A 27610-nucleotide genomic window follows, 5' to 3' on the forward strand; every position below is an offset into this window, starting at 1 on the left:
TTATATGTGGCCAGCAGGTCAAAGGACGTTCTCCTCTCTTTCTGCTCTGCCCTAGTGAGTCCATAGCTGGAGTATTGTGTCTGGTTCTGGGCTTCCCAGTTCAAGAGGGATAGGGATATGCTGGAAAGAGTCCAATAGGGATATGCTGGAAAGAGTCCAATGAAGAGCTACAAAGGTAATTGAGGGCCTGGAACATCTGTCATATGAGGAAAGGCTAAGAGAGCTGGGGCTCTTTAGTGTTGAGAAGACGAAGACCTTATTGATGTCTAAATATCTGAAGTTTGGATGTCAAGATGGGCCAGTCTCTTTTCCGTGGTGCCCTGTAGTAGGACAAGGTAAAACGGGACCAAGTTAGAACCCAGGAAGTTCCACCTCAACATGAGGAAAAGCTTTTTTTTTTTTTTTTTTTTTTTTTTTTTTTTTTTTTTTTTGTGAGGGTGATGGAGCACTGGAACAGGCTGCCCAGAGGGGCTGTGGAGTCTCCTTTTCTGGAGACTTTAAAGACCTATCTGGATACATTCCTATGTGATCTGTCCTAGGTGTTCCTGCTGCAACAGGGGAATTGGACTCGATCTTCAGAAGTCCCTTCCAACCCCTGTGATTCTATAATATAACTAATAAGCCAGATATATGACTAATACAGTGTTATATGAGTTAAGCAGATACATTTATCTCTAAGGAACCCCTGCCTCCCTTCAGAAGTTGTGTTCGATCTCCAGGAGGGAGAAGTTAATTGTATAATGAAGAGAACTGCTGTATTTTGAATAGAGGCTTAATTTGGAATGGAAGAACCTAGGGAGCCAGAGGGATTGGCAGAAGAAAATGGGTGGTGATGTGATTAAAGCAGTTGGGTGCTTCTGCTGGATAATTGATTCTGGTCCTGCCTCTGTAACAGAGTTGCTATGTGACGTTAAGCAAATTGTTTTTTCTAGATGGTCATTAATTGTGTCTTCCATTCTGGTGCCTGATGGGAAAGATCTGAGGTTTGATTTGCCTTTGGGGCTTTGCTCTTCTGGCTGCAAGTGAATTCAGAAGCTGTTGCATAATACTATGTATTCTGAAAAATTAGATTCTGGTAGTTTCAAGTAGGGGACCCAGAATTAATCAGAACTTGAAGTGCTGTCTGTTATGGTAACAATTATTATGATAGAAAAACTGATGAAGAAATCAGTTCCTTCTTGAGAGCAGAGTTTGAACTTCATGAAGAAAACATATTGGGTATTTGCTGTGAACAGTGTGTAATTTGAAAACAACAAACCTCAAAATCAGCTGAAGTGCAGTGATCAGTGCAGTCATCAAGGAAGGAGACAAGATACTCCTTCCCCACAAAAGTGGAAAAAATTTTCACATAGCCATGAAAATCCATCACACCTAGTGCAGATGAGGTGAAAATACTTGGCAGGTCTTTTCAATGGATTTTTTTATCTCAGCTCAGCAAGTTACTAGCTGGACCCTGCTTCTGTGGTCTTAGTTGAGCATTCTGAGACCCTGCCTGAAGCAGGAGGGCTGCTGGCATTGCTGGGGAAAGACAGGGAAACTCCTCAAAGCGTGTGGCATCTGCTTTGTCCCAGCCTATCTGGCTTCATGTGCCACCAGGAAGTTGGCAGCAGGCCTGTAAGGCAATTGTGTGTGAGGGGAAGAAGGCCAGGACATGGCACTCGCTATCAGAAGCAGCACAGATTAGCCACCCATTTTATTGGAACTTTTGGAGCTGTTTATGCTGGGCATCTGTTTAAGTACGTTGCTGATTTGGAGCCAAGCACCTCTTAGAAGTCAACTAGCTGTGAAATACATGTGTTGCATTTGAGTCCCTTTTGATTTCATGCAACCAGACCTCTTACTCAAGAGGGTACTTAATCAACCTCTTCCCCCTGTTGTGTAGTCTGTCAATCCTATATCTTTCTAATCTCTTCTTAAATATCTCCAGTGCTCGTTTCCCATTATGACCTCCCCAGAAGACTGCAAATTTATTCCGGCACTCTATAGTCCTTATTTTTCTTCTTGATCTCATGTTGAAATTGATCTTGCTTAAGCATGTGTGGCTTCTTGCACTTAGTTGTAGTTTTACCTTTTTGTAGTGGCCTTAACATTTGTGACTTTTTCATCCTTGGTTATTATATGGAGTTGTTGCAACCCTGACTCCTTTGAACTTTCTTTATAGATCTTGATTTTCAGACCACTTGATTTTTTTCTAGTGCTTTTTCATCTGTTGCTAATTGATACAGGGCATCCAAAAGTGGTTGCATCCTGAAAGGAGATTATAGCGAGGTGAGTGTTCGTCTCTTCTCCCAGGTTTCAAGTGATAAACAAGAGGAAATGGCCTTAAATTGTGCCAGCAGAGGATTAGATTGGTTATTACGAAAGAATTTATTTACCAAAATGGTTGAACAGGCTGTCCAGGGAAGTGGCACTGTCAGGATCCTTGGAGGCATTTAAAAGCTGTTTCGATGTGGTGCTGAGGGACATGGTTTAGTGGTGGCAGTGGTGGGTTAATAGTTGGACTTGAGGATCTTAAAGGTCTTTTCCAACCAAAATGATTCTGTGATTGTAGATGTGACTTACAAGCCTTGGTAAGAGCAAGAGGACTTTATTTACTTGAAGATCCCACTCCTTTTCATGCATTTTCTAGGCTTTATTCATTTTTGCAGTAGGATGATACTGACCTATTATAACTCCTAAATGCAATGTCACAAAGCCTAAGTACCTCGATCTGTTTTGTATCGCTGATTTTTTCCTCTTTATCTTGATTTGAACTTGGCCCTAGTGAATTGCACTGTGATCCATCTTTATAAGCCAGATGAAGTGGAAGCAGTCTGGAGCATGTCTGCTACCATGCTGGCAGCTTGTCTGAGCATGGTGTCCGGTCTGTGGGCTCAGTGGATGTGTCCTTCACTGTCAAGCAGGTTATCACTGAAAACCCAGAAAGAAGCCAACCCTGGGGCACAGATGAATCTCTTCTGATTCATGGCTCCATTTTGATGTCAAACCATTGATGGCTACCCACAGTAAAGTTACTTGACCTATTTGCCACTTCCTGTTAGCTTAATTTAGCCTCAATGATTTCCTTTAAATATCACAGAAAAGCATCACAAGTCCTGTGAAAGTCAGAATGGACAAAGTCTATTGCCATGTCCCATCCTAGGGCTTGCTGCCCTGTTGTATAAGAAATCAAATTACTGTGATACAGCTTGTTGTTGCCAAATCCACATTGGCTGCTACTTGTCACCTTCCCTACTGTTAGATGCCTTCAAATGTTGTCTTCCCAGTTTTTCCTTGAAATGGAAGTTAAATTGGATATACAGTTCTTGACTGTTCTACCTACTCCTTCCCTGAACATACATACTTCCCTTCCCCCACCCCCCCCTTCTTTCCTTGGGTGTGTGTGCTATAAAGACACACAAGTGACAAAAGATTACAGGCCTTTTAGGGATTGGTTAATTCTTTAAGGAAACATGACAGCTTTTTTTACTTTACTACAGCATGGGTAGCTGAAAACAGTAGCTGCTGGTAGAGGAAGGTACTGTTTTCACTGTCTTAGAAGTAAGACATTAAAGGAGAATAAAACCACTAATGTACTACTTAAAATGTTAATATTTTTTTCTGATGTTCCCAAGGAGAGTGTTTTGGGGTTTGTGTTGTGTTGGTTGTTTTTTTTTAATTTAAAAAGACATGGCCTTAAACTTGTGGTATGAGCTTCTCTGCCAACTCAGAAATGCTGCCATTGAAAGCTTTCTCTGTGTTCTAGAAGATCATGCTGCACTGTAGCAGTTACCCTGTTTTTGTGCCATCTAATCCTTTCTCACTGAGGCTGTACCATGCTCATCCCTGACAATACTGTTGTGTGGAAGAGTCTCTACCTTCTGTGGTAGCTGCCAGATATCTGCAAGAAAAGTGTATAAAAAATTAGGTTTTAGGGTTACCAGTCAAGTATCTTTCGTTCCATTAATGCTACTCTAATTCTAGGAAACATCAAACTTGCTTAGCCAAGGTGACAAATTGTATTGTTGAAATGGAAGTGTCTGCTGCTGTTGTTCATGTGTGGCACAGTAGTTCTAAAGGTTGTGCAAAGAAAACAGCAACTCTAAGGCCACTTGCACTTCTATGAGTATTTTGGAGTTTTCCCCGTGCAGCTAATAACACTTGTTTTTTCTTTCCTTCTTCCTTGTCCCCCCACCTCTTCTGCAGTTTCAGCTTCTTGCCTCAGCATTATTTAAGTCTGGCTCAGATTTCACCACTCTTGGTAAGTATTGTGTATCAGAAGAATTATACTAAGTCTATTCCCTCTGTCAATTTCTTTTAGTTTCTACTGTTATTTATATCAAATGTCATAGTTCACATAAATATTGTAGGCCCTTCTTGGTTTGAATATGCGAAGTGTCACTGCATAGACATTTGAGAGAGTATTTGTAATGACCAGTGTCCAATGCTTCAAGCCCATATTTAAAACATCTGTCACCAGTGGTTTTAAACCCATGTCTCCTGGGATAATTTTCTGTCTCTTATTACATCTGATGCTTCACCGTTACCCAAATAAATAGAAGCTTTGGTCAGAATAAAGCACCTCCTGTCATGTCACTTTGGAATCTCACAGCATGGCTACAGCTCTGTTTGCTGTGATAACTGCAATTCCTGGAGTGGTTTGGTTCGCTCTGTTCTTTACAAAACTAGTTCTTTGGGCAGAATGTCAAAAGTGAAGAAAACAGTGGCATGTAGGGATGGAAAACTGGAGGTCTGAGCCAAAGCTGTAACTTGTTTCACTGTTGTGTCCAGTTAACTCTTTCAAACAGTTGAGAGATTACTCCTGGGTAAGGTACGGGAAGGCTGTAGGTATAAATTGCATTCTTGTCATAATGTGTTGTCCTCAAGTTGCTGAGCTCTTGCTAGGAGCCTGGATGACTTCTGTTTTTGATGAATGCATAAATCCCAGTCTGAGGAACTCTGAGGGAAGGAAAAAGCCCCCTGAGCTATGCCTGGCTGGATGAGCAGGCTCGGCTGCGCTATGTGGTTTGGAAGACCTTCTGTAGTTGATGCTGAAAGATGAGTTTTTTAAAGAAAGAAAAACCAATTTCAGAAAGGCTTTCCCCCCCCCAGTTTTAAATGTTCTAAATGTTGAATTAGTTCTTTACACTATACTTTATTTGGTGATTGGCTTTACAAATAGGAGGATACATACATTAAGTGTTGCTTCTAAAAGAAAACAAAAAAACCCAAGTCCTCCTTGATTTATTAACTTGGTTGACTTTGATTAACTGAAGAGTGAGTTCACTGGATTAAAAACATTCCTTTGAGATACCAATGATTGAAGTAATACAAAGCAGAGGAAATGGTTGTATGTTGCTCTATTGTTCTTGCTGTTGATGCTTTAAGTATGAGTATTTCGGTAAACAATTCTTCTGCTGCAGAGTAAACCCTCCCCTGTTGGAAGGTAGCACTTTACAAAACTAGTTGGCAAAGCACCCTTGTGCCAAGATGCAGCCTGAGCCCTTGGTGCAAGTCCAGTGATTAAGTAGCAACTCTTGACTAGGGACTCCTACCATCAGCAGAGCTTGTCTCATGAAAAACTGCAGGCAATAAAAGTACCAGTTCTGGTTAAGACAGTAAGTAGTGAAGGTAATGAGGAAAGCCTGAGGACAGAAGAAATGAGGCACCAAATAAAAATAGCTACACAGATTTTGTTTTCTAGGACATCAGAGCAGTCCCCTGAGGACTCTGGCTTCCCCCATTTCTTGAGGACTGTCAGCAAGCTTGACAGCCTTTTGCTTCTTACTTTTTAAGACATTTTGATTGCAGTGTTGGCTTGGGGTGATGTGATCTCTATGCGTTTATGCACGTATTAGTGGGATGGGGAGCTGGCAGCCTGGTTAGTTAGTTGAGGCAGAAGCAGCAAATAGTTAACATCCATCCCAAAAGGACAACTGGCGTGTTCCATAGCTCAACTGAGCATTTCAGGTAGTAAGCATTGACTTTGTTTTCCCCTTTTCTTCTCCCCCAGGGTTTTCAGATGTTGACCACACATATGCGCAGAGAACTCAGCTGTTTGATACACTGGTCAACTTCTTTCCAGACAACATGACCCCTCCTAAAGGCAACCTGGTAGACCTCATCACACTGTAATGGAGCAATCACTGGACACGTGGAAGGAAGAGTGGAAAAGCATCCATTTTCAGTATTTTAATTTTTTTACTGCATTGATTGACTGCTGGGATGAAGTTCTATAGTAACCCCCAGGTGTTCAAAAGGGGTTTTATACTTGTATGGTGAATCCCTGAAGCTTTTCCCTCGGAGTAGGTTAATAAAATGTAACTGACATACTTCTGACTAAATATATATATTTTTTCTGACTTTGGATTTTGAGTTGGCAAACATAAGATGAAAAGGGGGGGGAGGGGGAAGAAAAAAAAAAATAAAACCCAATCATGCAGTGATCTTTTTTGCCTGTAGAGGAAACTTGAGATTTGTGGGTTGTCTGGAATTAAAGTAGATGGGTTTTATTTTGGGTTTCGTGAGACAGGGGGAGGAGGTTGTTCTTTGCTCATTTGTAGCTAATCATGATATATTGCTTTATCCTACAACCCCATCCTCAGCAGCTGAATAACTTGGCAGCAGGACACTGGCACCCATTGAGGTCATAGTGATGTTTGTGTCTTGAGTCTTGTAATGGCAGTTTTGTCATGTGAAGGGGAGCACGTGTTACAAATGATCTGTCTCATCGTCCCAGAACGGGCTGACAGTTAGTGTCTAATTGCATCTGATATGTCATCTAAACCTAAATACCTAAATGGCAATCTTCCATTCTCTGGAGTATTCCACTTGGCCCTGACAGGTGAGTGGAAACCTCAGAGAAAGTGCTGGAACAATGAGGAGTGCAGTCATGATCTGCACAGACCTCTTTCTGGGTTTTTTTCTGTTTTCACTGCCGTGCTCTTCCGATGAGAAACCACGCAGGTCCTTGCAGAGCTCTGGCAGAACTGGGTCTTCCACCACACACACCCCCCCAACCTCTGCAACCTGACTCTGTATTGGGTGTAGGATTTCTGAAGCAGATTGTCTTCGTTTCCGTGCACCTATGCTTCTGTGTGCGTTTGTCAATGTGTAAATGTAAAGAGGATTGCTCCAAACAGCTTGTGTCCTTCCTATGCAGTGGAGCTTGTTCACTTTTAAATGCATTTTAGGCCTACATCTGAATGTGAGGGAGGCCTTTTTAGCATAAATCTCTTTGAAAGCAAGCTGATGCATATGTATAGAAAATATGCTTCCCTGCTGAAAACCTTCTTTAGAAATAAGGTAAGAGCTTGGTGCTGCACTATGAAGTAGAACGAAGGACACGTGTACCCAGCATTAGAAACTTTGCGCGTTTGGTGTCAGTGAATGTTCAGTAAAAACTGGCAGATATAAATATTTATGAGACCACCAAGCTTTATGTCCAGAAATGTTCATGCCAGTAGGATATCACTGCTACACTCACTGTGGCTACATGACTCCTGTGCAACTTGATGGAAGTCTTGTGTGTGCAAAGATGATTTGAACTCTTGAAATAAAAGAGTTAGTGAAGTGTCTTGTTCAGAGCTCGAGTGTCTGCTTGCTATGATTGCTTTGTATTACCTCTTTCATGTTCTTTGTGTGACTTTTGTAGTCCTGATACATTAGAAATAAATTTAAAAACTCATCCTAATGTTTAATCACTTTGGAAGGAGCAGTATGTTAGAGACTGAGCTTTGCTTGGTCTTCAGGGAGGACTATACAAATAGTGTTTTTAAGTAACCTGTAACTTGAGACTGTTTAGATGCTGTACACTTCAGTGGGTGGCAAATCAGATGTCTGTGGAAGAGTCTGCTCAGCACAGTGCAGTAAACAAAATCTGATTAAATTGTTTCTTTGAAACACTGCAATTATTTTTTTTCCAGTGACATGGAAAGTTTTACGTCAGTGCCAGGCTTTATGATGTGCTACCTTTGCTGAGGCTTTGTTAACTAACTAAAGTAGAGCTACTATGATAGGAATGTAGGTCTCAACAGTGCTGTATCAGGGGAATATTCCAGTTGAGGCATTTTTCTGTTAAGTCTGTACTGAGCACTTGTAATTCAACCAGCCACAATGCTGCATCCCTCTAGTACTTAAAATTTTAGTGCTGTTGTGCTCCCTTACTACTTGCCTGTGTATTCTCCAGCTTCAGTCAGGTGATTAATTGCTTTTTGTGACAGCTTTTCTAATCATCCAAGTTCTTTGTAAAGGTTTATGCATACACCTTGAATGGCTGTGTGTGAGGCTGAACCCAAAAGACACAACTAAACTGAGGAGCCCTGACGAGTTTAGGGAAGTCAAAAGCTTTGTCAGTGGTGTTGCTGGTGAGCAGTGCGTCATGTCAGGCTTGATTTGTGTTAAAGAAATTCAATCAAAACTCTGTGTCAGGGTGCAATGTGAGGCCTGACAGCCTGGCTCAGTTTTTTTGTAGTGTAGTGTAAATGAAGGATTTATCTGAGCGAGGTGAACATTGCTTCTGCAGGACTGACAACCCCAGCTAATGAGAGCACTTCAGGATGATAAAATATTGACCTACCTTTATCCTGAGCCGATCGATTTCAGCTTGCACAAGTACAGTTTATGGATTACAGCTGGTGATTAACCAGCAGAAACTTTGGAGTATTTGTTGAGCAGCAGAGGCACCCTGTGGCCACAGAGGTTAATCCAAAGTGAAGGTTTCTTATGGCTTTGCCAAGGGCCTTTCCTGGTTCTGTGTCCTTAGACATCAAAATTAAAAGGATTTCTTTGCATTGGTGTATGCTACACTACCTGATTTAAAAACTAATCCAAAATTCTGAGCAGTAAAGTATAAAATCCCTTTCCATATAAGCCCATTATTGACAAACAGTTATAGGGAAAGTTTGAATTTAATAACATGCAGATCTTTAAAGATTCTAGTGGTATTCCAGGAAAGCGTTAGATGGGAGGATTACAGAAATACTGAAATACAAACAGAGATGATCTGAAAACAGCCACCTGAAAATGTTTCACAGCACAGTGCATGCAATGCTAGAAAATTAGAAGCCATACATGAGAACTCTGAATCTCACTGCTTGCAGGCTGTAGCAGAGACCACTTTTTAGCTTAGGCAAGGCAAACATAACTGTGTTTGCCTTTACCTTTTAGGATGACTTTGTATATGGATTTAACACTGCATAATCTTTGCACTACAGTTGTTATCTCTAAATTAAGTGTTAAACTCGGTAATAAGGTCTTGCAAAAGAAAACATCATTACTTTTCAGAGAGGGAGTAATTTATAATGACTGGGGTCTTTTAAGCCAAAATTACAAGGTTCTGGTATGTTTTTAATGCTGCAGGAATTCAGGGTTGGGATAAACTTGAGACAAGACTTCAGTCCTGATTTAGTTTTTGGTGTGTTTTTTCTTTTTAATTCTTTTGAGATTCATGAGTTTAGTTCTTTATTGATGCTGACCTTTAGAGCAGTTGCTCATACATTCATTAGGTCCTCTCTTTGGAGAACACGAACATATTCTTCATGGAAAATTGTTCCTATCAAGTGAGACAGTTTCCTAGAGAAAGAAAGCCCCTGAGATTTGATTTTTTTGGTCACTTGATTTAGACAAAATGGAGTAAGTTTCTTAATGTTTGTCTTATACAACCCCTCACAAAGCAGAAGTCCTTAAGAGTCCTTTCTCCCAAAATGTCTTCTTCAAGCAAGTACTTCTATTGCAGTGTCACCTAACACATTTTCATGTGACAGGTGGCAGAAGGACCTACTTAAATGATGTTGTTAAAAATGTGGAGACTACAGCCACCTACTAGCCCTTTTTTTGAGGATCCCACTCATTATCAAAGCTGGGGAGACCTGGAGTGTGATACAAAGGGGTTATTGAAATAAATTGTAGTTTTACTCTTCTGGCTTTTTTTAAGGAGAACATTCGTGACATATTTATTCTTAAGCATCTCTTCCTTTTGCTGAGTTTAATGAGGAAGAAGAACTTTGTTTTGGAAAAGTTTAGTTTGCCCTTTTCTCTGGACAGAATCTTTTAAGTGTAGTTTAGGTAGTGATAATGCAGTTGTGCAAATAAATATTCAGGATTTGGTTCAGTTTGTCCAGGATGGCTCTGTGTGGACACAGGTTCACAATAGCTCAGAAGTCAGGCTGCAGGTTCCTACCAGAAGATCAATTAGCAAAATCATGCTCTCATTTTGAAAAAAAAAAAACCCTAAATCTGTGAAAGACTCAGTTGTAAAGATTTTTTTTTTTAAAGGCATTTGCCTTGTACAGTAGCAACTGAAATTAAATTTGGGAATTTTCCTAAAGAACATGCTAAATCTTCACTTTATGAAGATGGCACTGGAGTAAGGATGCAGGGACAGGCTTAAATTGCTCTTTTGGTCACTGATTGTAATAATGTGGCCTGAAAATGTTGTGATGGAGGTGTCAGCAAGCAAATTAATTGGACTCACCTATTTGCAGGAGGGAAGGCTCTTTGCAGAGACATGGGGCTGGTGGCAAGGGATTGTGAGAGCTTCATCTGTGGGCTTTTTAATCAGCAGCCGCAAGTGTCAGGGTCTCTTTAGCTGTTTCTTCTTCCAGAAGAGACTCCTTCCAAAGCAAAGTAATGACTTGGGAAGAGTGTTTTCCGTAGGGCTTTGTGAAACAGCTGTTTTCTGAATCATTTTCCTGATGTGCAAATTCATATAAGGGAGTTTTCTTTGCCACAAAATTGTACCACCACTCTTCTCCTGCTGTGCAAACTTGTACTTGTGAGTGCTACAGACAGCGAGTGATCAATTCAGAGCAGCCTTCTGAGAAACACTTGTTTGCTGCTCTCACTGTAAAGATGAACTTTAATGCTATTTGTTTCAAATGCAGGAGTGTGGCAGGTACCTGTTACACTAATACTACTAATTCTGTTGCTGCCTTCTCCGTTTCAGAATTGAGAAGGAAATACTTTTGTGGAGCTCACAGAATGCAACTTTTAGTATGCTTTAGCTCTTTGCAACCTGAAATTTGAATGCTCCTACATCTCTGTACATGCAGTAATTCTGTGGTTGTAATGCTGACATGTTTCTGGGGAAAATGGCAAAACTTGTTAGATATGTTTCTGTTTGGTACCTCTGTTTCTAGAAGTAGGAAAATGTCTTGTGAAACCTTGAGTCCTGGTGTATGCTTTGAATTTTAGCTTATTAGGTGTGGTTGGCTCAGAGGTAAGGAGCATTTGGCTATTGTCAAGTGAAGTCCTGACAGTAAAAGCAATTCATTTATGTTTCTGGAAGTTCTTGTGTTGTTTTATAGCTGTAGTTATTACAGAAACAGAAGTGGGCCCTGTTAAAAATAAATAAATTATTGCTGTTCTGATTAGGGATAAGATTGTAAAAACTCTGAATGAGCTTGGCTAATTTTAGTAAGTACATTTATTAATTAGGAGATTGGTCTTATTTTGTGAAAGGAGAGTTTAAGAACTAAATGACTTCTTGATACAGATTGATAGTATTATATAATCTGTAAATATTGTTGATATATAGATGTACTGTCAGAAGCTTGTTAATATATCCAAATGCCTGTGGGTATGGTAGACCTGATCATATCCTGTCATGGAAAATGTTATGCTGGGAATGTGTTGTAATGACTTATAGGCAAAATCCCTATTTTACTGAAAGCCTCTATTATGATGAAAAGTTGGAGTGGAAAAAGTAGGTTTACTGTACTGGAGCCATTGTAATAGTACATGGCTCAGCACTTGGATAAATTGACTCCAGATGCTTTTATCTTAGACAGTGGATCTAAACAGTTTTAGAGTGGAAGCCAGTTAATGACCTGCTTATTGCCTTTTGAGTGTCACACAAGAAAACATCACAGTTGATGCCAACAGGTGTATTTTGGCATTTCTAGCAGACATCAGGGAACTGGATGCAGTTTGGGATTGTCCATGAGCGCTTTGGTTATATATATAAACCTCTGAAGGGGGTAGTGGCTGTGAGGGTTGTATATCACATCAGCTTGTATGGCTTAGGTGTAGAGGTCTGCAAGGCAGCATCTTCCCCAAGCACAGATCCTAAAGATAAAATATTGCTGCTGTCTCCTTTGCTTTCATATGTGGGAGCTTGATTTGTTGAACTCCTGATACTTGCTGTGACCCAAATTCAGTGCTCTGCTTCTGAGTATCTTCAGCCACAGACTTGCTTAAGTTGCTGTCAGTGGTATCACTTAAGTACTCTGAAATCTTAATTTATACTCGATGCATACAAAGGTACATGTTGTCTTGGCTTCCAGCTGTTTGCTGTGAGCCAGCACAGCTCTTACTGACGACCTGGAGCCTGTAAGTATCTTGAGTGCTGTCAGAAATGAGTCGACTGTTCAGCTCTAGCATGGCTTTGTAGTTCATTCCTGGGAAAAGTGGCATGAGTAAGCAGCTCAAAACTGGCTGTGCCAGGTTAGACTTCTGGTTTTGCTACCAATTGCAAAGGAAGATTTATCACTAGTGTATATGCTGTCCTGTTTGATGGTCAAAGCATAGTCTCTGGGGTATTCCCTCATTTATTCTGACTTTCTTTCCCTGTGTCACTGTTCACTGCTGTTAAATGCTATGTCTTCAGACTTCCTGAAGTTTAATGGAGAAATACTGAAGAGCTAAAGGTTAGAGCAGTATGGTGGTTATTGAGGCATCAGTTCTCTGTGTCACATCATCACACTCTAGTTACTTCCCTTGCAAAACCTCCTTACTGCTGCCTCTGATACAGGGGGAGGATCCTTGTGATATATGTTGTTCTCCCCAGGGGCTGTTTCTTCTCCAGGGTAAGGACAGAGAAGTGTGGGAGCTTATTTCCCAGCAGCAGCACAGTGTGCTCTCAGCAAAATGCTGCAGCAAACACCTATTTTCTTGTGCCCCTCTGTGACCCAACGTTCAGAGCTGTGATAAGCTTTCCCTCCTCTCTCAGCAGGGTTTATTTAGGGTGGCACCAAGAGTGTGACAGCTGTTTGCCAGAAGACAAAGACTATTATACCAGCTCTCAACTTCATTTAAATAGTAGTCCTAGGTTTCTGCGACCTGCTTTTGTCATCCCAAATCTTTCACCAGTAGAGACAAACAGCAGGTGGTTGGGGTGTTTGGTTTGATTCTGCAGTGTAGCAGGGCAGAGGGAACAGGAGGAGAAGGAGGCTTGGGGATATTTAAGATGTCTGTCTTTTGTGGAAGGACTTTGAACGCTCTTAACAAGTAGGTCTGCTATTTAGGACTAATTTTTTCATGTGAGCTGGATTCTCTGCCTCTTTTTTTTTCAAATGGAAGTGATGCAATACCAGGATCTTCTAGTCCTGGAGCTTCACCTTGACATTTGGCCTTCCCTGCCCCAAAGACACCAGAGAGACTTAATAGAATTCTTTTTCTCCCCAGTCCGTCTGCAGCGATTGCAAGGAAGCCAGCTGGGCTTAACACTCTTCTGGTGGTTGTGCAGTGTAAACACCTGTCAAAGCAGCTCTGACAGTCTTAAGAGATTGTTAAAATGTAAAAATGTTCTGAGCTTTCTGATGAAAGCTGCCGGTGAGATTAAGGGAGATTAGCTGCTTTTTAATTAATGTGATGGTGGGGAGGCTAGACCACAACAGTGGCTCTGGTGGTTGCAGTCTTCTCCACTTCCTAAATACCAATGGACAGGTTTTTCTCCCCAGTGATAAGAAAATACACTTTAAATATCCTGACTTCATAACTATCTGCCCAAGGGATTGAATAAATTGCTTCATATTTCACTAAACAGAAAAGTGCTGCAGCTTGTGAATAGGGGCTGTTCGTTGAAGAAGTCACTTTGAGGATGAAAAGTAATTTTTTATTTTTTTTTTCAAGCCTTTGACAAAAGCCTCAGTGCTTAAAAGGGGAAAGTGGCTCTTAATCAACCCCTGCTTTCTCAGTTACAAGTCAATGACATCCCTGCAAATAGCCCAGTCTGAGCATCAGCTGATCCTTCTGCCTCTGCTATTCAGAAGGTGACAGCCTCATTTCTTTCCCCAAGCAATGCAGACAGCTGTACTGGAGAAGACCTTTATCTAACCATGGAAGAGATAACTATTGGAAAAGAAATTTTTTTTTTTTTTTTTTTTCAAGCCTTTGACAAAAGCCTCAGTGCTTAAAAGGGGAAAGTGGCTCTTAATCAACCCCTGCTTTCTCAGTTACAAGTCAATGACATCCCTGCAAATAGCCCAGTCTGAGCATCAGCTGATCCTTCTGCCTCTGCTATTCAGAAGGTGACAGCCTCATTTCTTTCCCCAAGCAATGCAGACAGCTGTACTGGAGAAGACCTTTATCTAACCATGGAAGAGATAACTATTGTGCTGCCAACTTGTTTGCCCTTCCTCTGCTGTGGTAACTGGGAAAGCAAACTAGCAATGGAGGCTGAGTATTTCCTGCATTCTTGCTCATCATTTCTATCCTTCCTCCCCTCTCTCCGTCCCATGGATGTTTTGGTGTGCAAAACACTTTTCACTTCAGAAGCTGCTGTGCTGGGTAGTGGAAAAGAAAACAAACCCCTAGTTATTAGTAGCTGTCAGTATTTACTGAAGCTGTATTTTTTGCTATGTCTTCCAGCATACCCTCCTCCACAGCAGGAAATGAGAGAATGACTGTAAACCAGAGAAAAGTGCTTAATAATACAAACAAAAGCATTCATGGGAGTCTTGAGTCTTGGAGGCCCCAAATTGTGCAAACCACTTTGCCTAGGGTCAGAAAATAAAACCCCTTGGCTCATTGTCAGTTAATAGGAGACAGTGTTCCCATCCTTGTGGGCTGGTGGTGAGGTACAGCTTGTAGGCTGAGATGCAAAGTGTCTCATTTTAGAAGTGTCAAGCCTCAGTAAACATTTTCCCTTTGGACTTGGGACTTCAAAACTGCTAAAACAACCTTTCTCTTACAGACGCATTGATAGCTTAGGCAGAATCTGAGTAGCTTGGTGGTGAGCACCACTAGGCTGGCTGGACACCACCTGCTTAGGGGTGATTTTTCAAGCTGTTTCTTTGGGCTTTTGCCTCTTATTGTCGTGCTGAACAGTGTGGTGGTTTGTTTGTCTGGACCTTCAGTGTTCGTTATCTCATCCTTTGCACCTTTGTGTTGTCCCCAAAAGGTGGTTATCCCTGTGCAGTGCTTGGAATTGTCTGCTGCCTGTTCAGATTTTGGCCCTGTTTTTTTGTTTTGGTCTCCGACTTGAAGCATTTGCATCCCTACAGCAATCCCACTGACTCTGGTGTCCATCTGAGTTCCCTTTGGTGGCTGTCCTGCAGTTGTTGTCTCGGACCCCTGACCACAGGAGAGCTGAACTGAGAGATGCAGACAACCCTGGGCTGGAAAGAAGGATCTGTAGGGTGATGAACACTGTGAACTGTGCACGTGTTTTAAGAATCAAGTCAAATATTGACTAATACTATGTTGAGCCCCTGGTGGTTACAGGCATTGTTCCTGGACTCTGGTAATTCCCCATCCTGCCCTTTTCTTTCCAGCTAAATGGATGATCTTTGTTCAGCCCGGAGTGTTGATTTTCTTCCTTGGCATAAATCATCTTGGGTAATTTCTGGGTTGATACATAAACATAAGGCCCATGCTGTACATAAATGAATGAGTGAAATGAGGAATATCTACAATTGTAGTTATGTTGTATGTAATGTACATAAGGAGAGAATGTATTTTGTTCATTTTTTTTCTTAATAAAAATGTATATGCTAGCAAGGATGTTGATTTAAGGTCTGTTCTAGCATTGCTTGCTTCTGAGAATGGAAGAAAGTCTGTGAAAGTCTCATAAAGGTACAGAAATTGTGAAACCAGTGGTGTGTTCAGTCTGGGCAGCAGGCACTGTTCCTGCTGGAGGAACCTCCTGTGTCCCTCTGTTGCACAACAGCTGAGAAAATAGCTTTTTCTCTGAAATCCTGGATGGGCTGGGTCTGAGTCCCATAAATCCAGCTTGTGCTTAGCAGCTGCAAGAACTTTTATTGGGGAGGGACACAGAGTTTGAACATGGGCAGATGGAAACCACTGACTTTTAGTATTTTAATCAAGACAAATTCCCTTTTAAAAATTTCCTTTCCATAAATGGAAACTTAACCTGGAATAAAATAATTAATTTTGGTCACTTGAAGGCACACAAGATGCTGAACTGCCCAAGCTTCTGCTGCCCCTTCTTTGCTAGGCTGCTTTGGCTTAAGGGCATGAGGTTTGATTCCCTCTTCCACAGACTGACCCAAGTGTGAGGAGGCTACAAGTGAGTTAGGATGAAATGCAGGAGTAAGGACAAGCTGCCTCTGCCTTCCTGCCAACATGAGCCTAAAGCCACTAAGAGTTCAAACAGGCGCCCTGGCCATGCAGGGGCTGCCCTCACCCACATCAGCTGAGCATCCCACCCCTCTGAGTTTTTTACTTTTTTAATTAAGTGAAAATTTGCACCACTATTGTACTTCCTTTAGGGCCACAAAAATGATCAGAGGGATGGAACACCTCTGCTATGAAGACAGACTGAGAGTTGGGGTTGTTCTGACTGGAGAAGACAAGGCTCTGGTGAGACCTTAGAGCACCTTCCATTATCTGAAGAGGCTAGAAGAAAGCTGGGGAAGGACTTTTGACAAGGACAGGGAGTGAGGGTGAGGGGGAATGGTTTTAAGCTGAAAGAAGGGAGTTTTAGATGAGATCTTTGGAAGAAATTTTTTACGCTGAGAACCACTGCCACAGATTGCCCAGAGATGTGGTTGATGCCCCATCCATGGAAACATTCAAAATCAGTTTGGTTGGGCTCTGAGCAACCTCATTTAATGGAAGATGGCCCTGCTCACTGTAGGTTGGACTAGATGATTAGTCTGTGGTTCTGTGATTCCTTCTGCAGGGGAACAGTACAAGCTCCTCTGTGGCTGGGTACTTCTGAAAGTCTGATTTGATTTTTAGCTCCCACTTTTCCAACAATTTCACATATTCTTGGTTGCAGAGCCTGTGCTTAGTGTCCAAATAAACCCTATCTAGTGACAACATCTACATCAGGACTAGTCATGGCTCTTGAGCACAAGCCACCCCCCTCCTTTCACTCAGCCAAGAAACAAGTCTTTTACATAAGAACGTTTATTGACAGAAATACATGATGCTTTCAAAATACATTTGTAGGAAAATGCAAGAATAATCTCTACAATCCAGTTCCTCAGTAAATTCCAGTGTAAATCAGACTCCTGTCCCCGTGAAAGATGCTGCTATACAGTACATAAGAGCTCTAGTATATGTGCAAGGTTCAACGGGTTCCTATGTCTTAGGAAATAAGTTCTCCTTCTGCAGTCAGTCCCTTACGGATTATGTCTTCTCCTGTGTGTCTTCTGTAGGCACCAGTCACAGTTGGGTCATGGCACTGTGAGCAGGAGATAAATGGCCCTAAAATATTTACACATTCCTCATGAATCTGAAAATAGAAAAGTCTCTTGCAAGGACATCTGAGCTGCTTGTAAAACCCTCACCCAAAGGTAAGGGCAATAATCTCTTTTGTACAACGTGTTGGATGTTAAAGCTGTTTTGGGAGAGAGGAGTGTGGGGAAGGGAGGAGGGGCAGGGAGGGAGGAAATGCCTGGGTAGATATTTTTTTAAAATTTATTTTTGGTCTAACAATTATGGCTACTGTCTACAAAGGGAAGGATTAAGGCCAAAGATGCTCATCACTGCATTTCCTACCTGATTTCTTTTTTTTTTTTCCTTTTTGTAAAAAGAATGTTCTCAACATAAAAAACATACTGTTGGTTTTGTATTATTTATTTTTTTTTTTTCCCATGGAAATAGTTCTTTAAATAGGGGAAGGAAAATCTACTATAAAATATTAGTGGTTTAAAAATATGGTGTCTGGAAAAATAAATAAATGTACAATTCCTATTCAAATATAAATCACTATAAGCACTTGCTGAGCAGTTGATATCGTCACTGGTCTCTGCTCGGAAAGATTTAAGGTTGCTTGATCTCAAGCCTTTGTAGGGTTCTCTGGGAAAGTCTTTGGACCTGATTCATTAAAGCACTTTGGCATCTCTTCGCGGTGAAGGGGGATCTTTAGGCACATTCCCAAACCCGGCTGCCTGGAGATGCTCTGCCAGGAGCATCCTAACGGCCAAAACCCCGCTGCTGCCCCCTGCTTTTCCTGCGTGTGTTTCCTGGGAAGGACAGAATCTCGAGGTCACCGACCTGCCGCTCGTCTCTCGGGGCAACTGGGAAGCAAACATGCTCGCACAGGCAATCGCAAACGCTGAGACTGTTTCTTTGAGCCTTGCTGCAACTTTTAAGAGCTGAACTTGATTCTGCCGGAGCAGGGAGAAAGCCGTGGAGTGGGGTTATCCACGTGGGATGTGTTTTCCTGCTTGGTGGTGAGTTTTGATCCCCTACCAAACTGGCCTTTAGCTTTTTATTTTCTTTTTTTTTTCTTTTTTCCTGGTTTTTTTTTTTTTTTGTTGTTGTTGTTGTTAATTCCCTCCCCCCTCCAAAATGACTCCCCCGAAGTGCAGCGCACAGGTAAGTGAGGTGTGCTGAATACATTGCTAATGAATAGCAGGAATATTTACATACAAAAATACATAGGTTTGAACACTTCAAAGTCTGCCCTTTGATGCAGCAGAGAGAAAGGGAGAAGAGCTAGTCCCTAGGAGAAGATGTATCTTCTGCCAGCTTCTGTACTGGGGCTGGGCAAACCACCCCACCACTCTCCCATGTCAGTGCTTGACCTGGGTTTCTCCATGCTTTCTGTTGCTTGGCTTCACTTCTTCCCATGTTCAGAGTGGCCTTGGGAGTGGATCCCTTTTTCTTTTTTCCTGGTTTTTTTTTTTTTTTGTTGTTGTTGTTGTTAATTCCCTCCCCCCTCCAAAATGACTCCCCCGAAGTGCAGCGCACAGGTAAGTGAGGTGTGCTGAATACATTGCTAATGAATAGCAGGAATATTTACATACAAAAATACATAGGTTTGAACACTTCAAAGTCTGCCCTTTGATGCAGCAGAGAGAAAGGGAGAAGAGCTAGTCCCTAGGAGAAGATGTATCTTCTGCCAGCTTCTGTACTGGGGCTGGGCAAACCACCCCACCACTCTCCCATGTCAGTGCTTGACCTGGGTTTCTCCATGCTTTCTGTTGCTTGGCTTCACTTCTTCCCATGTTCAGAGTGGCCTTGGGAGTGGATCCCCATCATGTTGACCTGGTGGCAGAGCCCATAGGAAATCACCCCATCGAGCACCAAGCCAGGGAGAGGAAGGCTGTGCTGGGCCACTGCTCTCCATCTGCAGCTCCTCTGCCTTACAGAAGGCTCAGGACCACCATCCTCATCTGTGGGGAGATGCACTCACCCAAGTGACCTTCTGGTCCCCTCCCCTGCTCTGGTCCTTTCTCTACCAGGGCTGAGCTCTTTCACAGAAGCCAGAGCAAAGATGTGAAACTCTCCCCATCCTTTCAGAGCATTTAGAAACTGTGATGGGGAGCAGGAAATCAGTCCAACCTCTTTCTGCTTTTGCCTTTTTTTCCCCCTTCTAAAGATTTATTATCAAAGGGAGATCTGGACCAGAGACCAAGGGCTATGGGGCAAAGCTCAGTCCCAGCCATGCTGCTGAGCTGGAATTTTCTTTGCAGGTCTTTGCTATTTTACTTCTTCAAAAGAAGTGCTTGAGGATGTCAACTGAGCTTACAAACCTTGTGGGGAGGAAACACCAAGGGCAGTACTGATGGAAAACCCTGAACACCACCAAGTTACCCTGGCTCCTGCTTCTGTTTTGTCTCTTCTGCTGCTCTTGCACAAAAACATGACTACAAAAATCACAAACCATCACAGTGCACATAACCCTCAGGGGAGGATGGACATGGGCTGTGAGATGCTGCTGCATAATGACTAGAAGGCAGTCAACATTTCTGCAGGGAAATGCAGCAGCAGAGCTGGTCTGTGCTGGACCTGAGCTCCTGCCCCATGGAACCCCCAACCTCCTGCCTGGGCTAGCAACCAGGCATCACTCTTCATCTCCTTACACCCTTCCTAGCAGGGATGAACTCAAGGAATTACTCTTTTTCCTCTCCTTCCCCTTCACATCAATACAAGAAACTGCTGCACCTTTCCTGGTCTCCAGCTGGGTGCAGGATCCATCCCATCCTGCAGCCCTTTGTGGCACAACTGACAGTGGCACAGGACAGAGCATCACTTGGCACAGCTGCATCCCCCTGTCCAGCCGGGTCGGGATGCATTTGTTTGCCTGTGGCACAACCTGGCAACCTGGGGCTCTTGTGCGCTTTGGCCAGAAGTTTATGGGGAGAGGATGGAAACTGGATTCAAAAGGAACAGGCTGTTCCAGCTTTTTCCGCTCGATACCTGGGCGTTTCGTGTCAGGGAGGGCAGAGCGATGACTAAACTGTGTGGGCCAGATTTTTCTAGCTCTAATTGCCAGGTGCTGGTTTGCTGCTGGGAGTTGTGCTCCCCTCTCCCATCTCATTTCCATTTTTTCCTTTCTCTTTTTTGTTGAATGGCTCGATAGCTGGAGGTGGGTGTGGTTGAACACAGGCCGGAAGGGGACACACTCAGAGGAGACACCAACAGCTGTTCAGGAGCAAAGCCATCCCATTCTCCCAGGGCTGGTCAGTTCTGGTGTGGTAGGTCCTGCTGAGCACTAACAGGTGATGGAGGATGTTCATCCAGATGCAGCCACTGTGGTGGTTTGTGTTGACAACGTGCACTGGAGGTGCCCTCCTGTGTCCCTTCTTCTTCCATCCTGCACCCCACACGGTGGCATGAGGGTCCGTGATTAATTCATTAAGGGATTTTCTGGGGTTTGTTGGGAATTTTGCCTTGTTTTGGAACTGTGTGTAGGGCTTATGGGTTTGTGTTTTTTTTCAGGGGAGTGGTAGTGGGGTTTTTTTGCTTGCTTGCTTGGGTTCTGTATCCTATAAATGTGTGTCCTCCTCTTCCTCCAGGTCCTCCTTCATGAGGGTGTCGAGAGGAACGATCCAGCTGTCCCCCAGCTCGCCGTTGAGGTTCACCTTCTTCTCCTGCATCTCAGAGGAGGTCTCCATCACCTCCAGCGTGGGGTTATCGTGGTAGCCATTCTCCATGGTCTGCAGCTCCTCGGTCAGGCGCTGCTGCGAGGAAAGAAAACCCAGAAACCCCAGTGAAGAAGAGCTCGGCCAACCTGTGCGTGCCACCTTGGGGCTGTCACCTCCCAGCCAGCTATGGCCACTGCCCCGCATTTAGTAACTACATATAGAAACATTCACAGTGAGGTTGAGGCTGGGGGCTGCAGTCAACACCAGTGCAGCAAGGAGAGAGCATAGAGCTGGCAAGAGAGAGACTGCTGATGATGGGTAAAAGGAAAGAGCAGTCAGAAACGTATGGAAAACCTCCAGGAGCAGCTGCCACCTTCAGCCTGGCTGTGGACCAGAGCTTCATTCCCCCAGAACCTTGGGAAGAGGTGAAACATTGTTGTCATTTCCTGAACCTGCATCCGAACTCCTGCTTCCCAAACTTGACTCCTTTCTTCCCCTCCCCTTTCTGCCTCCCTGTCTCTTTTTAGCTGCTTTACAGTTCGAGCTGCTTTGTTGTTGGTCTCCCCCTCAACCTGGGGGCAGCTTCCACCTTGCAGATGCTGCCAGCCCATTTGACCCTCCATAAGCATCATCTTGGAGCCCTATTCTTAACCTCTCAGTGGAAACCAGGCAGGGAAATGACAGCTTCTCCCACCCTTTTCCCTTTGGCCATGTGTGGCTTTGGCTGATTAATGGATGAATCAGGCATTGCCTCACCCTGGTCCTTTGGTATGTTGCGCTCCAGGCTCTCAACCAGCCCTTCAGCCCCTGGCAGACCCCCATCCTAATTTTGAATTTGCCATGGCAAATTCATCCCATTCCACCCTGGTGGGATCCACTGGGGAGCTGCAGTCCTCAGTCAGCCCATTTTTTCGGGAGCGTGGGGCTCTCAGTAAGCATCCCTGTTAAAATCTGCCTGGATTTACAGCTTGATTTATTACAGTGCTCCTAATAAATGTCAGGAGACAGGCGTGGGAGGGAATCCATGGAGAAGAGAAGGGATGGAGAAGTGAAACTGCAGGGCTTGGTGCTAGCAGGGGGGGGCTGCAAAGGTGCTGCTGGGGGGGTTCCCCTTGGGTTGCATGTGGTGGGAGGGATTGTGGGCAAGAATGGAGGGATGCTCAAAAGCAAAGGAGGCACTTGGGCTCTTGCAGGGGCTGTTTTGGCCTGTGGGGTTGTTGGTACAACCCTGTGATGGATGGATGCTCAGGCAGCGCTTTCTCCCCGCCGTGCAGCAAGGGGTCTTTAAAGCTGGTCTTTAGTCCTGTTAAAAGCTACTGAATCCTACCAAGCACGGGGGGGGTGAGAGCTGAGGGTGTTACGGATGCGGCGCCCGCCCCTCCGATCCCTGTGTCAGAACTCACATTAAAGATCAGGGCCACATGTCCATCATCAAACCCGGGGAGATCAGGGTGGATGTGCTGGTTATTTCCAAGGTAAAACAACAGCAGGGTTTAAAAGGGGGGGAGTGAGGGTTGGAGACAAACAAAAATAATAATAATAAAAAAAAAACTTTCAAGTCATTTTTTGAAAAGGAGCAGGAGGAAGACAAAAGAAACCACCCAAAAACAAATACAGAAAGGAGCAATTACTGTGATTTTCCAAAAACCTATTGCAACTGCTTAGAAAAAGCAGATTCTTTTCCTGTGCTCTGAGCAAGAGCCATACTGAGGAACTGGCATCCCTTGCTTTGGTTTTGCTACCTCACCCTGTGGCTGGTGGCTATTTACCTCCAGAGCCTTCAGCCAGGGCTGGTACCAATTCTTTTGCACCCTGTTCCTTGAGGGACGTGCATTCCCATTACTAAAAATACCCTATTTCTACCTGTTTTCTTGTCCATATAGGGCAAGAGTGTTACTCTGCTCCCTGTCCCTGCTGGAATGTTTTCCACCCCAACCAGAGAGTTCTCAGCAGAAGGATGGCTCAGCTGCAAAACCCTCTAAGCTCCAAAGGGACCAGATTGGAGGTCAGACATCTATTGAGTTCTTGCATTCTCCCTCCTTCCCTCCTGAAAAATCAAGCATTGTATAAAAACAAGTCTGATGCTGGCATTGGTTTGCTCTTCCCTGCCTCCTGTGTTCATCTCTGTTAAGACTCCAAAGGTTTACAGCAAAGGTTGCCTCATTCCTTGCCTTCACACAGCTCCTGGTACGTGGGCCAGATGTTGGGACCCCCTGGGAAGGATGAGCTGGTTTGGTGGGAAATGGCTTGAAAGAAAATGCAGGCGTTTGCTTTTCCATCAGGAGGGTGGTTTATCTTAATTGCATCATTTAGCCTCATTCCCCCTCCCCTTTTTTTTTCTGTTTCTGTCTCTTCTCCAGAGCTAAATCCTCAGCAAGAGCAATAGGAGCTGACGCAAACCTCGGGTACGTGGCAGAGCCCCCCCCCACCAGTGCTGCACAGCGTGGGACTGGCCAGTCCTTGCAGGTGGATGCTAAGCAAAAATCACCCAAAATTGCTTCCTGAGATAAAAATGATAGTATGTTGTTGGGTTTTGGTTTTGGTTTGTTTTGTTTTGTTGTTGTTTTTTTTCCCCAGGTCTGTTCTTCCTTAAATCCTGCTGCTGCTGCTCTGAATTCTGGCTCCAGCCCAGCTCTGCTAAAGGCTGAGCCGCACAGTGTGGGTGCCCTCCTGTGGCTGTCCTGTCATCCTCCCAACCTTCCTGCAGGCCTTGGCACCCCCGAGGGCGGCATCAGGGTGATTCTGGGCACCTAATCCTGTGCATGAACGTATTTTGAGAATTTGGGGTGGGGGGGGAGGTTGGGTTGAGAAAGACTTTCTTTTCAAAATAATGACCCAAGGACTCTGCTCAGCCCTCCTGCTTTAGGTGATGGCAGGGACTGATGCTGCTCGTTGTCATATGCCACCATCACTAGCCCCTTGTTTCCCTGATTTTCATCCAGCTGCCCCCCACCATGACACCCCCAAAGCAGCTCCTGCCCCTCTGGAGCATCCACAAAACTTGGACAACTCTTGAGCAACACAGGAAGGTGGTGCCTGCGGGGATGGCAACATTGATGATTTTCATCTCCCAGTGGGAGATGAAGCTGTCCCCTCTGGGACAAAAAAGTCTCAAGGTACGTGTCCCACCCCCCTCCCACTTTACCTGGTCCTTCTTCTGGGAGAAACGCTGGTGGCAGCAGCCATAGATGGCTGCAATCAGCAGCAGGGAGCCAGCCAGGGTGACGATGGTGATGATCAGGGGGGTGCTGAACTCGTCGGTGATGACCATCTCCCTCTCCATTTTGTCATAGGTGACGTTGGCAATGCCAAGCTGCCACAGAAGGGACAGGTCAGGCCCCGAGGAGGGTTTCCTGTGACACCCACCTGGGGGAACATCTGCAAGGAAGTTGCACTGTGCCCAGGGATGCACTTACCTCCTCTAACTTGTCCGTCTTCTCCTTTAGTTCCTCGAGGACTTTTTCAGTGTCCAAAGGGACTGGGGGAAGAAAGAGCATGTGGTGAGTACAAGGTGGGGGGTGCAGGTTGTGCCACCATCTCCTGGTCAAAGGAGAAGATGTGTGGGCATGAAGCCAACCCTTCACAGCCAGACAAGGAGCAGGGACCTCTTTTCCTGGCAGTGGAACAGCCCTGGAGACCCTAGTCTCCACCATCCCCCAGCCCTGTGCTGTGCACACTCTGATGGGGGAGTCTCTGCTTTGGTGGGAAATTTGCAAGTGGGACCGGTGTGGGGCTGTAACCAGCCAGTCCAGGCCAGAGTGGTGCAGGATCTGTCTCTAAAGCCTGGCTGCCCTGCCCAGGGTCAGGTGCTGGAGGCTGGATCCAGCTCTTGCCCTAATGCTGTGGAGGAGGAGGATGGGGGTCAGTCCTTCCTCTCCTTGGCACTAAGGCAGCGTGATGCCTCCATCCTCCTCTGATGCCTCCATCCTCCTGGGACTCTGGTACTAAATGAACATTTGAGCACCTCTGGGCTGAGCAGAATTTCCCCACAGGGCTCTGACCTTAGGCAAGAAACTCCCCTCTGTGCTCCCGTGGGGCAGGATTTGACCCCAGGGCACTGAGTATTAACCCTCTGGGAGGTATTTTTCATCCTGGACTCTGGTCACTGACTTATCATGGATGGGAGAGGGACCTGGTGCATTCATTGGGGAGCCAAGTTCATTTCTGGGGTCATTTTGCCTCTCCCAAGCCTGTGAGCTGAGGCAATCCAAGGAAAGGAGCCCCTCAGCCAAGCTCTGGCGAGACCCCAAGGCTTCTGCCAAGCCTCGGGCTGCATCCCCACACCAGGCTCCCCAAAACCAGTCCCATCCCATCCCCCCTGGGGGCAGGATGGTAGGATCATACTCACGGTGCACGACAGCCTGCACGGCCCAGTGCTGGGAGCGGGGCTCACGGGAGGTCAGCACCACCGTGCACGTCTCCCTGCTGGCGTTGAACACGTGCTGGCCCGTCGAGCAGAAGCTCTCAAAGAAGGAGATGTTGGTGCTGACCATCCTCCACTCAGCCTGTGGTGACAGCAGGGCCTCAGCAACATCCTCTTCCCCAGGAGACTGCTGAGGAGCATCCTGCCCCATCCCCAGGGATGTTGTGTCCAAGCCCATCCTCCCCCAGCCCTTTGCACCGCCCGGCTGCTGCCGGCCCTCCCAGGGAACAGGAAAAGTTTCAAAGCAGTTTCTTCATGAGAAGCCAAGCTCTTGGCTGCTGTTCCTCACTGCGGCCCTGCACTGGCCTTATCTAAGGGCTGCAGCTTTTGGTGTTACAGGAATAGCAGGTCCTGAGGGAAGCAGGGGGGCTGTGGGAGGCTGAGGGGCAGAATGATGCTCTGTGACCCCACGGGCATCTGTGGTTCTGCCACCATCCACATTTCTAGCCTCTGTCCCCACCAACATGGGTCCCTGTCCTCTGTAGAGCTTCCCCACAGCTCTGCAGGGGCAAGAGAAAGTGTTTTCCTTTCAGATAAATTGGAGCATCCCTGGAGAGGTTAGATTGGATGGGGCCAGAGGGATGGTAGAGGAGTGGATGGAGCCCATGGAGATGGATGATGCTCCTGAGGCCTTTTGCATCTGTTGGTTTGTAGCAGCTGGGAAAAGTAGAGGTGATCTCCCTCCTGCATGCACAGCTCATGTAGGTCTTACATGCAGGAAAGCTGTATCTCCAGCCCTTCAGCATCTCCTATTAAGACAGGCTGAGATAGTTGGAGTTGTTGAGCCTGGAGAAGAGAAGGCTCCATGGAGCACCTTCCAGAGCCTGAAGGGGCTACAGTTTTTCTGGAGAGAGGCAAGGGGTAATGGTTTTAAACTGAAAGAGGAGAGATTTACATGAGATATTAGGAGGAAATTCTTGACTGTGAGGCTGGTGAGACCCTGGCCCAGGTTGCCCAGAGAAGCTGTGGCTGCCCCATCCCTGGCAGTGTTGAAGGGCAGGTTGGATGGGGCTTGGAGCAACCTGGGCTGGTGGGAGATGTCTCTGCCCATGGCAGAGGGGTTGGAACCAGATGTTCTTTAAGTTCCCTTCCAACCCAAACCATTTTATGAGTCCCGTCACTCCCTTTTCCCAGGGATGCAGCTGAGATGATACAGACTCAACAGAGGGGTCTGGGGGAAGCTCCTCCTCACTCGAAGTGAAAGGACAGGTGAGAACCAGCAGCCATTCCCAGGGATGGCTGGGGCCTCATGATGCTGAGCTCACCCTTGTGCTGTGCCCAGGACCAGTCTTCTGGCCCAGCAGGTGCATCCTGTCTCCCACATATTGGGGTGAGATTAAGTGCCTTCCTCAGCTGGGTGGCTTCTGTCTTGTGGTGGAGTAAGTGAGATGCTGGTGGTCATCCACGCGAGCAGGACCTGGCATGGATGGTGTAGGAGGGGAAGGTTTGGGGTGCTGGAGCAGGCAGGAGCAGAGTCCACTCCAGTAAGGGCATGTGCTGCCTGGCACCACCTCACAGGGAAGAATTTCTTCCTAATATCTCATCTAAATCTCCCCTCTTTCAGTTTGAAACTTTGTTCCCCCTCGTTCTGTTGCTGTATGTCCTCCTAAGAAACCCCTCTCCAGCTTTCCTGGAAAACCTGCCCTGTGCCAGGGCAGCCCGTGGGCAGCAAGACAGGACCTTGGGCAAGGCAGCATCCCCCAGAAAGCTCATCCCCAGCAGGGCAGGGAGGAGAGGGTTACAGCTTGGCCGGGGAGGTGTTTTTAACATCTTCGGACGCTGGGTTGTGCTCCTACGCCTTAGATGTCCCGCAGTCCATCAGTTCCCTGCCTGTGCAGCATTTCCTGCTCGGCAGAGGCACGGAAACCTCTCTGCTACCTCCCTGCATCCTCCTTCCCCAGGTTTTGCCTCAGCTCTGCCTTCCCCCAGCCCTTAATAACCCCCTTCTACTACCACCTCATGGGAGGGGGAAAAAAAACAACCCAACCTTTACACTGTTTTGGTGATTTTTTTGGAGGGGATGGGAAGGGAAACCAGCTGTTCCAACCCAGCTGAGCCCCAAACCGCTTTGCTGCCTGATGGTGAGCTGTGCCTCAAGCCCTCGGGGGGCTGAACCGGAGGGATTTACCCTTCCCGGGACTGGAGAGGGGCTCGGGAAAGCCTGGGCAGCCGGCAGGGGGGCGGGGGGAGCCCCAGCAACGCA

The 27610-nt window shown here is 45.4% G+C and overlaps 2 protein-coding genes across 2 annotated transcripts in view; one reads left to right on the plus strand and one right to left on the minus strand.

The window, feature by feature from the left end:
- The window catches only part of MKLN1 (muskelin 1, intracellular mediator containing kelch motifs), an 86309-nt gene extending 79889 nt beyond the window's left edge, over nt 1-6420 (plus strand). Inside the window, exons 18-19 of the mRNA XM_009998106.1 lie at nt 4186-4240; nt 5993-6420. Of these exons, the coding sequence (XP_009996408.1) occupies nt 4186-4240; nt 5993-6114 (177 nt within the window). The 3' untranslated portion in view covers nt 6115-6420. The remainder of the gene's footprint in view (nt 1-4185; nt 4241-5992) is intronic.
- Nucleotides 6421-20885: 14465 nt separating this feature from the next.
- The window catches only part of PODXL (podocalyxin-like), an 18505-nt gene continuing 11780 nt past the window's right edge, over nt 20886-27610 (minus strand). Inside the window, 5 exon segments of the mRNA XM_009998107.1 lie at nt 20886-21080; nt 22388-22444; nt 24130-24297; nt 24401-24462; nt 25333-25489. Of these exon segments, the coding sequence (XP_009996409.1) occupies nt 20886-21080; nt 22388-22444; nt 24130-24297; nt 24401-24462; nt 25333-25489 (639 nt within the window).

This window comes from Chaetura pelagica, unplaced genomic scaffold (assembly GCF_000747805.2).
Source record: "Chaetura pelagica isolate M959 unplaced genomic scaffold, ChaPel_1.0 scaffold224, whole genome shotgun sequence".
Classification (NCBI taxonomy): domain Eukaryota; kingdom Metazoa; phylum Chordata; class Aves; order Apodiformes; family Apodidae; genus Chaetura; species Chaetura pelagica.